Source organism: Fukomys damarensis, unplaced genomic scaffold (genome assembly GCF_012274545.1).
Source record: "Fukomys damarensis isolate Sample0158 unplaced genomic scaffold, DMR_v1.0_HiC HiC_scaffold_10, whole genome shotgun sequence".
NCBI classification, from domain to species: Eukaryota; Metazoa; Chordata; class Mammalia; order Rodentia; family Bathyergidae; genus Fukomys; species Fukomys damarensis.
Window position 1 is genome coordinate 40118228 of NW_022900922.1, and position 12012 is coordinate 40130239.

At 37.5% G+C, this 12012-nt stretch overlaps 1 protein-coding gene across 1 annotated transcript in view; it reads left to right on the forward strand.

The window, feature by feature from the left end:
- Window positions 1-11094, forward strand: part of LOC104870644 (prolactin-like) — a 14846-nt gene extending 3752 nt beyond the window's left edge. Inside the window, exons 2-6 of the mRNA XM_010636325.1 lie at window positions 2200-2263; window positions 4733-4905; window positions 6714-6821; window positions 8464-8643; window positions 10903-11094. Coding sequence (XP_010634627.1) covers window positions 2200-2263; window positions 4733-4905; window positions 6714-6821; window positions 8464-8643; window positions 10903-11094 — 717 coding nt within the window. The remainder of the gene's footprint in view (window positions 1-2199; window positions 2264-4732; window positions 4906-6713; window positions 6822-8463; window positions 8644-10902) is intronic.
- Window positions 11095-12012: the final 918 nt, after the last annotated feature.

The window sequence follows — 12012 nt, forward strand, 5'->3', positions numbered from 1 at the left end:
AAAAAAATGAGAATCAAGACTTGCCATGTAAAGGTACATGATCCCAACAATGAATGTAACTGTACTGTATCCCTAAATGTACCAATAACCTCAATAAAAAAAAAAGAAAAAAAAAAGATTAGATAGGAACTTTAACAATCTAGTCCAGGAACAATGAGAACTTGCCGAAACACCTCAGTAATAAAGGTATGAGATATGAGTTCCTCTAATGAAATCTGAACACTATGATAACTGCTAACATCATATACATGAAATGCTTGGGGATATATTTGCATTTATATACTATACAGCAGAGTAGTAATTGAGTTAATATCATTGTTAAATGTCATTATATCTGCATTATGAGTGGAGTCAAGCCATGTGCAGTGGAAGCTTCACCAAAAGGAATCTCTGGCTCCTCACAGAGGGAAGGAGTTAATGTGCTCCCAGTTCCATGCAAAATAGCTTTATTATGTTAATGAAGTTATAAACTTGGCATTGTGTGTACTGTAAACTAGGTATGGTTTTGGGAGATCTGTCTGCTTGGAAAATCAACACGTGATGTGCACTGACTGCTAATCATCCCATACCATCTTGACTGGATGAAGCAATATCTAGCAGATTACCCAAGCCCACTCCCAGAGCTGCCAGTCACATATCTGAGATATTATGTTATGGTGGCAACCTGACTGGGGAGGAGTGAAGGGGATGGTGGGTGGATCTGCCAACACTTCAGGTCAAATAAAAGGTGGGTAAAAAGGAGATCTGTTGCAGTGTTTTGAAACTCTGGGTTCCTCAGCTACTCAAGTCAGCCTCATCACCAGGAAACTCCAGGTAGGCTTCAGGCTTTTGATGTTGGAGTGGTGTTGATTTATTAATCCCTCTGTTGTTTCAGTAATAAGTTCTGTGGCCAGCAGCTATGAGATTTTTTGGCTCATACAAACACAGATAACAACTATTGTCTCTCTGCTGGCTTTGAAATTGTAAGGCTATTGCATATATATGTGTGTGTGTGTGTGTGTGTGTGTGTGTGTGTGTGTGTGCGCACGTGTGTGTGTGTGTGTGTGAAATTCTTCATCAACCGGATTATTATTAATTACACTGACTCCATATAGGAATCTCTAAATGGTACGTGGAAATTTTGAGGTCATAGAAGATGAATTTTGTCACTTTCCTCCAGAGAGACTTGGGCCCAAGAAGGCAAATTGAGTACAAGCTAATTCAAGGTTATCTTTCTGTATCCTTGGTAATGATAGAAACTCTCCACTAGAATTTTCGTTTACTACATTATGTACTAGGCATCAGTGAGCACGTGTGTTTATGTGTGTTTGTGTTGTCCCTGAAAGAGTACTATATCTTAGTCTCAAGCCCCTGCTTTATCTCTTAGAAGCAAGAATCTCTCTATGTGTATCTTGACTGTGGGCTAAATAATTCTATACATATCTGTGCAATTGATCCATTTTTTTAAAAAAATCTCTGTACTAGGGATATTAATAAAGATTTCCTTATATGTTAAAGGCAAAAGTAAGAAAGAGATGAAAATATATGTTAGGAAACAAGGTGCACAGATATTTCATTTTAAAACTTAGCTGCTAAAAAATATAAATGCATTTAAAGTACAGAAATTCAATCACTTTATATTAGAGAAAATTATATTTGTCTTAATTTGTATTTTATATTTCATGGTATTTACCACACAAACATATTTAAACTTATCTATCATTTCTGAAGGATAAATTTTATAATGATAATTAGAGGGTATTTCTTTCAAGAATTGCAATGGCATTGATTTGATACTACACAGAAATTACCATCAATTTAAAGTAAATGACTTTAAATTTTGAAAATTCACCAACACACACTGGTCTGCAAGATTACCTTCATCTTCTCCTTCATTTACATTTTGGCTAATTCATAAAAATCCTACATTTATGGCCAATACATCTTCCTGAGTGTGAGTCAGAAATAAAGAAACAGGGACAGGGATTTAACTCAGTGGTGCCACTGCCTGCCTCACAAGCATATGGACCCAAGTTCAATCCCAGGCACCAAAGAAAGAAAAAAAAACAAGGAAAGAAAGGAAAGAAACTTTTTGTATGGAGATATGCATGCAATAATAAGGACAGAAAAAGAGGGAGAGAAATGAGAATGTCTGATTAAATGCGTTCATAAAAATTTCAAATGTTCTGAAACTGACCTCTGACCTTGTTCTTGACACAGCCAGTCCTTCTCTGGCGAAGTGAGCTTTCCATCTTCTTCATCACCATGGATACCAAGGGGAAAGGTACGTGCAGCATCTCAGGGAGTTGTTGGCTTCGTTGACACTCTTTTGTGAGTTACTAATAAATAAATGTAGCTAATATCAATAAGCTTCAGATTCATAGGTGTAGAAGAAATATCATGATTTGTCTGTGATGGAATTTCATAGAGTTTAATAGAAAGATTCAGTCATCATATTAATTTTTCTATCAAGTGCTGGACCTTCATAGCTTTAAACATGTGGAAAGAGCTAAAGATCTTCTGCAGTGTACTATTGGGGGTTATGGAGTACGGGCAGGGTGCTATATTTAATGGAGAGAGGACAGGTGTTGGCAAGCACTGTCCAATGCATGGGATAGATGTCTTAACAAGAGCATAGGTTGCACAGAAAGCCACAAGGCTGAGTTTGCCCTACTCTGGACCACAAAAGCCAATGAGTCCAATTTGTCTCATCTCTAGAAGATCAGAATTGAACTTTTCTGGTTTCCTGGAGTATTATCTCATTTGGCCAAGTTATGTCACCTTAGCGAAACTTTCAATTTTGAGCTCACAATGCAGGCCTATTAGCCAATGTTCATCTTATGGTGAATTCTCAGTTTCATTCAAGCCAATGCCTTTTAGAAGTGAGACACAGGCTAGTGTTAAAAAATTGCTTTTGCTTCCTGAGACATTTTGTGTGAAAAGTAGATTAGTAACAACTATACATTTTGTATGATATAAACAATAAAATCACTTGTGTATTTTATCGTATCAGACTGTAAAAATGAATACAATGATAAATTTGAAGATAACTGCACTTAGAGTTAAAGAACATTTATCCACTTATGAGTTTCCCAGCATTCATAGTAGTTTTTCTCTCTATTAAGTATATTTAATTAACATATGCACATAAAATATTCACTTATAATTCTATTATGGCAGATTGTATAAAGTAAAATATTGGATTCAATATGATTTTGGAAAGGTATATCTCTATCAAATAAATCATATCACATTATTTTAAAATTGGAGCTAAAACTTTGTTACATTATATAGTGTAATTTTAATTATATTCAATTATTTTAGCTACTTTTCATTTAGTTTTTAGAATATCTAATTTTATCTTGGAAATTTTTAGTTGTATTTATCAAAGTTTCAGTGAAAGTTATTCTTTTTTTTTTTTTTTTTTTGATCCGTTGATCACATTTAGGACCTTGTGCTGTGAAGCAGGTGGTGGAATCTCTGATCCAAATTTTCAGCCCTGAACTTATTCTATTAATGTAATCTTTTATCAAAAACTCTTTGGGAGTAGTGCCACTGAGGGCAAAATGTGATTTTTAGTTTTTAAGCAACTCACTATTATTTTTATATTGTGAGTGTGAATCATTGATAGTATCTTTATTATTATTATGCTTGGATCTTTCCATCTACTGGAAAAGCAAATTGACTAAATCACTTGTGATCATTCACAAAGATTTGGAAAGTGATATTTTAGAAAAGAGAAAATAGATCCTGTCTAGCCTCTGAGGGCCCTGTCACTCTACTGCATAATGCGAATGTTGTCCACCTCGAGATTGGCAGTAGGCTCCGTACACACTGTGCCCCACGACCACAGATGTGGTCCCTGCTGTACAGACACAGACTGAGAGCCCCCAGATGAGCAGGATGTGAGGAGGTGAAGGGCACAGACCACATTGAGGATGCGCTGCCTCCTCCCCTGCTAATGGTAGGACTCCGGAATATCATTTGCCTCTTCTAAATCTTGTGTTTCAATACACAGGGTGATTGTTATGAAGTCCCAGTCAATTGGTGAGAAGTATAATAAAGCTCAAATTTGGAAAATTATGTAATGTTACTGGCCAAGTGCCAGGCAATTGCATAGAGGAAGATCCAATTTATGACATTTTTCTTATGGCAGGATTTTCCTCATACCCAGTATCAGCAACCTTGCAGCCCTGTTTATTCTTAACAAACGAGAAGATGAAACCTCCTGATAAGATGTGGTGCTCTCATATATCTGTTTTAGATGCTCATATCTATGAGTGATTTAAAAAATTACAGACTCCTGGAGAATCTTACTGCTGATCAGCTGCATAAATTCTGCAGACATTAGTTGATTAATTTTTTTGTTACCTGGGATCAAATTGAGGACCTTGTGTTGGAATGCAGATGGTGGCACCACTGAGCTAAATCTCCAGCCCAACATTAATCTAATTTACGAGAATGCTTTAAAAGTCTTGAATCAAATTGAATTCAATTTCCAAGTGTTTGCCAAGTACAGAAGCCTTTTTTGGTATAATATGAAAGTCCAGGAGTCATCTACTTCTCAGACTGTGAAAATGCCCTGCACCTACAGGTACACAGTAGAAGGAGTTGTGTCTTCCTTACTTGATCATTTACAGCACCGAGTCATGCCTTGGAGGCAGTGGAGATAGATGAAGTTTCCCTCAGAAGAATGGCTTGTGATCACCTTGCCAAATGGATCGACCTTGATGCTGGGGTTTTGTTTTAGCAGGGTCCCTCCTCCTGCTGCTGGTCTCAAGCCTGCTCCTGTGCCAGAAAGTTGCCTCCCAAAGCACTTGTGTTCCTGGGGATAAATGCCACCTGATTCTCCAGGAACTCTATCAGAGAGCATCTTCTTTGTCTCAGAGCATGTATTTCGAAGCTTTAGACCTGCTCTTCAAACTGGTGAGCATCTCATTTTTATATCTTCCTAAATGGAGAAATCTGACTCAGGATTAGCTTATAATACATTGCAAACATGAAAACTTCAGCAACCAAATATCTAATAAAGTCCCATGTTTATAGTGGCACAGTTTGTAATAGCTAAAACTGGGAAATAGCCCATTTGCCCATCAGTTGGAAACTGGATAAAGAAGATCTGTTTTTTCCATAAAATGGAATATTACTCAGCCATAAAGAATGAGAAAATAGATTCATTCATAGGAAAATGGATACATTTTGAAGATATACTTCTAAGTGAAATAAATAAGGCACACATGGGTAAATACCGAATAGTTTCTCTGGTGTGAATAATCTGCAATAATACAGAAGATCCTAATAAGATTACTGACATTGAGAAATGGGAAGAAAGCACCTAAAGGTGTAGGGAAGGTGGGATAGGTAGGGGAAGGGTAATAAGGGGAAAAAAATGTGAGATAATGAAAAGACTGAAATAAAGTGTTTGTACATGGAGAGTGGAGGAGGGGTGAAGGGAGGGCAGGGACAAGGGGAAAAATGAGAACCAAGACTTTTCATGTAAAGGTCCAAGATCCCAACAATAAATGTAACTGTACTGTATCCCTAAAATGTACCAATAAACTCAATTAAAGCTGAAAAAATATTAATATGAATAAAATGGTGTTAGTCAATAATCTTGGAAGAAAAGGAAGGGAATCTTTCATAGAATTTTCATTGCAAAGCAAATAATCATTAAAAAGATTAGTTAGTACATATAAGTTTAACATTCAAACCACTTGCCATACCACTTTTAAGAGGGGCTGAGGTTGAGCACTGATTTCTTGCTCTTGCACAACGGGCTGCTCTATAGTCATTCTTCACTGAGTGCACTGCAGATACCTGGGAAGCCAGAGAGATTTTGCAGTGCATTGGGTGGACTGAGCAGAGTTAACTAAACTGAAGTCTCATAGAGGAAAGATTACATGAAAGATTACTCCTAATTACGTGAACAATGTCCTCTCTTATAGGTCAGAAGTTGAGTGGGGTTTAGAGCAGCCAAGGACTCATAGATCATGTGGCCCAGCTTTTGTGACACACACAATTATTCATACAATTCTTGTTGCCCCCATTTTCAAGTTGCCATGGTGTGTCTGTCTCCAAATCATCCTATCCATGTTTTTAAACCTTCACAAATTGGGCTTCATGCTGCTCACTCAATTTCTCTTTGCTTTTCATCTCAATGCATTATTGACAATTTCCAGTGGTGTTTTGCTCCATTTTATTCCATATCTTGTCGCATTGAATATCTTGTATTTTGAATTTATACTAACCTGGCAATACTCATGTTTATGGATTAAAAATTATTTTCAGAAACACAATTATTAATCTTTATTTATAGAAAGAATATGACTTTGGACCCAGAGGAAAAAAGAGATTCAATACTTGGATGTAGATGCCTAATCAGGATGGGTTTAGCTCAGATACTAGAGAGAGTTATAGTTACAGTTCTTAACCAATATGCAGTTTTTACAGCTTTTTGGGTTTGCATTTCAAAGTGTGACTCCTTGGAAGGGTGAGAGGACAAGGGCACAGCAAAGAAGCTAAGAAGAGGTGGTGAGTTTAAAATATGAATTGAAAATAGGGGAATTGCAGAGCTACTGGGAAACACCAGGCTCAATGGTGACTTTCTTAATTCTTCATATTCAGTTTTCATTCAAATCTCACTTTTCAAAAAATTACATATACCCCAAATGTATTCACATAATCCATGTTTTCGATTTGCGTGTCCACACTAAAGAAATTCTCATCATTTTTAGACATTTACGTATTTGGATCACCCAGGCTACTTCTCCCCAGCCAAAAAAATGTGTCACACAGCTGATATCCTCACTCACGATGAGCTGGAGGAGGCCAAGCTTTTGCCGGTAAGTCTCTAGCCCTGCTCCACCAAAACAGCTGAGTCAGTGACTGGCTCTGCCCTGTACCAGGCTCTCTCAGCCTCTGTAATCAGCGGCAAAGTTTGTAATAGCTAAAACTGGGAAACGGCCCATTTGCCCATCAGTTGGAAACTGGATAAAGAAGATCTGTTTTTTCTATAAAATGGAATATTACTCAGCCATAAAGAATGAGAAAATAGATTCATTCATAGGAGAATGATTACATATTGAGGATATACACCTAAGTGAAATAAACAAGGCACACATGGGTAAATACCGAATAGTTTCTCTGGTGTGAATAATCTGCAATAATACAGAAGATCTTAGCAGCAGTCATACCTGTCATGAAAAGGAGGGAAGACTAAGAACCCAAAAGAAAGGACTCTACATATTTGCTGAACTATACAACCAATGTAAGGTTAAGTGAAGATTTCACTACAATCAGAAATTGGCCATGCAGATCATAGTACTTTAGCCAATGCCTTGTAGCTCACATTGAATATAGTATGCTCCTTGAATAAGAGCAGAACTGTGGTCCCTATCTATCACAGGTTACTGTGACTCCTGCATTTGTGGTGTGTACATCAGTAACCCATGTCAGAACTACACGTTCTCTCCCAGTCTCTGAAAACCGTCCTCATCCTTCTCCCTCTGCTTCTGCTTCTCTGATGCCGACTTCCTCACTCTGCACTCGTACCCCTGCCTCATTCTATGCCTCAGCTGAACGTCAGTTCACTGTGCATGACCTGTTCTATGCTCTGTCCACCTTCTCAGAGATGCAACTCTAGTCTCTCTTCTGACAAAAACAATCTCTCCACATTCAGCCATCCTCATTTACATAAGTTGTAATTGTTTGTGCTTAAGACCTGTCTCTTCTGAGTTCCTCAATGGAACAAGATCTTAACATTATTTTAAATAAAAGGAGAATATTTCATAGGGAAAACAACATTGAATTGTATTGATTTTAACTCTCAATACAAAAAATAGCTGTTTCCATATTCCATTTTTTATTTATGCTATACAAGCTAATTTGCATTCTTTATTTTAATAAAATAGAAGAACTCTAGTGAAACTACAGCATGTCAGAATCATCACTGATGCCAACATCATGTTTTTCCTTGGGATCATTTAATGTTGCTTCATTTTTTTTTCCTCATTGAGTTTATTGGTACTTTTTAAGTATACCATACAGTTACATTTATCACTCGGATCTTGTACCTTTATGAAACAGATTTTTGTTCTCATTTTTCTCCATACCCCTGCTCCCCTTCACCACCTCCCCTATTTGCAAAGACTTTGTTTTCCTTTTTTCATATTTTTCTTTCCCCTTATTTTCTTATCCTCCCCTCCCCGTTTCCCCTGCACCAGTGTAAATGGATCCAAATTGTACAATTGACAATGTGAAATAGGAAGAAAAAGGCATATTTGAGTGTGTTTTTTTTGTCAGCACAGTGTATGCTAGCTAAATGCTTCACTGTATTTTTCTGAAAACTTCTATCACCTACAAAAATATTTTACATATGTAAAAAATACAGTATATTTTACCTCTGTCTCTCTGAGCAAATCTCCTCTAACTAACCCACCTGCATGTCACTTACTTTATGGTGATTGCTCCAAACTGTCTGAATAGAAAGAAGACATTTTCAAGGTGGTGTTCCAGTTGGTGAACTCCTGGAATGAGGCCCTGCAGGAGATGGTCCTGGAAGATAATCGCCCACCAAAACTCTATGATATTCTCTCAACTAAAGATCAAATAATATATGTAAAATACCAAAAGCTTAAAAAGGCTATTGTCCAAATAGGCATCCAGGTAAGCAGTCTTTTGATGCTTCTTTGCATTTTAAACAACTAGTTTTCACATATGGCAAAGTGTTTGAAATACCTCACATGGCTAGAATCACACTGAGGCCAAATGTTCCAACTTCTACTCTGTTGTTAAACAAATTAATAGCCTTAGCCAAACAAAATCCCGATTCTAATGGAAACAAACTTTAGGGTTCACCTTCTGACATGGGACAATTCCCTGCACTGTCCCCAGTGTCCCCAAGTCTTGGGTTCTCATGGGGTCGGTGATTAAATATTTTTCAGGAAAGAAAATCAGAGCAGAGCTTCCGAGTAAGAAATGCTTTCTTCAGAGTATCTCAGGAGGACCACACAGGAAGTTAGGTCATATTTTCCGTATTCTCCTTACACCGGAGGATTAGAGTGTGAAAGGAGAGAGGAGAAAATCTGAATCATATAGGAAGGTCTGCCCCACACCCTAGCCGGAGTAGGCAGGAAGCCAGATCACCAGTGCTGTCTCACAAGCACCTGAGTTTAAAGCTTTGCCAAAGAAGAGCTGTTTCTATACTGGAATGTTCCTAGTTTTACAGTTCGTAGAATTTCATCCTAAGTTTCAGAGTCCTTAATGTTTCTAAATGAATATGTATGTCATAACATTTAAACTTCAGAAATAATTTGTCATATGAAGATTGAATTCATTTAGGAATATTCCTATATTAGTGAGACAGCACATTTGCATCTTTTTAATGTTGTCAGAATCATATAAAGATAGCCAGGGATTTAGCTCAACGGTTCTGTGGCCTGCCTTGCAAGTTCAAGGACCGGAGTTCAATCCTCGGTACAAAAAAAAAAAAAAAAAAAAAAAAGGAAGAAGAATCATATAAAGATATATGTTGGTGTATATCTGTAATCCCAGCATTCTGTAGGCTGAGGCAGGATGATTGCTGTGAGTTTGAGACCAACACGGGCTACTTAGTGAGTACCAGCTCAGTCTCAACTACAAACTGAGACCCTTTTTCAGAAAAAAAACAAAACAAAAATGATATGTGATTTTGGAAGTAATCACAGAAGCAATTTTATGTATGTTTTTTTCCTAAATACCTGTTAAATTTGTGTCATTTTGTGGAAAAGTCCTACAAGAAAAAAGAGAGTTTTAAGCAAGCATCATAGGCAAGAATTACCTTAATATCAAGTTGTTTTCTTCATTATTGTGAGAACATTTCTTGAAGACACAAATTAGTTCTAGAATTCATTGCTTTATGTCCCTTGTCCAACAAGTAATATACTATGGTGCATATATTACTATTTTACAGGATACATTCTCTTATGGTCAAAGATTCAAAAGAAAAATTAACACAAACCTAGATAAACTACAAAGTCGCATACGTCGAATTTCAATAAAGTATATTCTTAATATGGAAAAGTCTCAATAGATCAGGGTCTATAATTATCCCAGACTTGTACCTCATCACTCTGGAAATGAGCTGATGCCTTCAGCCAAAGCACAGTGACACTGGCTCTCTGGGATCTGAGGGTCTTCCAGTTTGCAGAGGCCCACGGAAGGCACAGGCCCCACAGCTCTCTCCTGCTCTGTGCAGCACTTTCCTGAAGCAGTCTCCCCCATCCACAGCACAGCCCTCCCCACAGGGCTGCTGCCAGCACCCTCCCTCTTATGCATGCTTCTATAAACTGCTCCCACTCCATGCAACTCAAAAGAAAGTAGATGCTTCTTATTTGGAAGATACTTTTTTGGGGGAGGGATGCAACTGACATTTTGTCACTCATGACTCAATTGTCAGCACCCTCAAGCACTAAGTGCAAATTCAACATCTCTAGAATCCCAGTAGTGATACGTTATACAGAATATATTCAGGTCAAAGTATCAAACAATAAAAACTGACTTATCAGAAGAAAGAATGTACAATTGGAAGAACAGGGACAGTTCTGAGCAAGTGTAAAAGTTGCCTAAGCACCACAGTAGGATGCTCTCCATTGTTCCTTGAGCAAAGCCATGTCTCTCCTGAAGTAGCAAATTTCCAGATTTTCCCCTGACTTCACTTCCAGGAACGTAAACCCCCGAGATCACTGCATGTCAGAAAATTGGTCCTGTGTTCTGATTCTAGCTTTTAGATGTCCAATAAGTTCATTACAGTCTCAACATTGAAAAAATAGTTTGGCTGAAGATTTCATTTTTCATTACTTTCCAAATCACAATTTAACTTTTAAAGAAATATGGATACATGAGTATTAATACTATCATCAATAGTTACTGTATTTTTATGTCTAGCTTGATCTTGAAGTCTCAGAGGAAGAGGTTTTTGGTCTAAGTTTGGGCCTGAAGTCCTTGAAGTCATCTAATGAAGGACAACATCTGTTTGCTATTTATAAAACACTACGTTGCTTTGTTGCTGATGTACACAAGATTAAATTTCTTCTCTCCTTCTTGAAGTGCCAAACTGCCAACGAAGAAAACTGCTAATCTCATATTCACTCTTTCTGAAATGTTTTCTTGTGATTCTTCCTTCGAATGATTATGTTGATGATGCTTGCCTATAATTAGATAAAAATTTCCAAGTCATGTTGTCAGTTTATTTTCCTTTAACAGAAAGCCAAACCAGATGTCATGAGAATAAAAATGTTAGATTATGATTAATCACTCCAAACATCCAAAAAAAAGAGTGGATTTTCAGTGTTCTTCAGAAGACAGCCATACTCTATTGTTTAAATTTCACAACATTTTGACAGCTGATATGAGTTTCATGAGTTACTAAGTCACCTGAACATTGTTAGGACACAGATACGAACTGGCTTTGAATTCCTCTAACTCTAGTCTTCATCAATAATGCAACCACACACATGCAAGTGGATGAAAGGGTCATTTGAGGGTGTAATGACATTGCTGCTATGCTGTCATACCTTGCAAGGCTGGGCAGATTTACACGTAATTCTATATAAGCACTTAATCAGTATCCTACATCTGGAATTGTTTCTCCCATGCCCAGGATTCATGGGTCCAGGAATCAATCAGTCAAAGTTGCAATGCTTCTACTGACTGTTTCCCTCAAGGACCCTCTAGTGACATATTTACCTGCTGTTTGTGTGACCTTAAACTCTGCTGAACTAAAAGTCAGTTCCACAAAGGTAATAGCTTCTCCTACTGGAGTAACAAGGAATCTATTGAAATGCAGTCTGAATATTTCCCCTCAGGAAATGCATTCAGGTGCATTCTGGGACCATCATGCACCTAAGCCAATGATTTGATGGAGAGTTATGTTGCTCATGGTGGAACTGGTGCAGACTGCCAAGGAGAAACTGGACTGTTGCTTCACAGTGGAGGTATTGGTCAATACATTTGGAATGCATGGTATTCTTTAGGATTCTGCTGGTATTACCATGG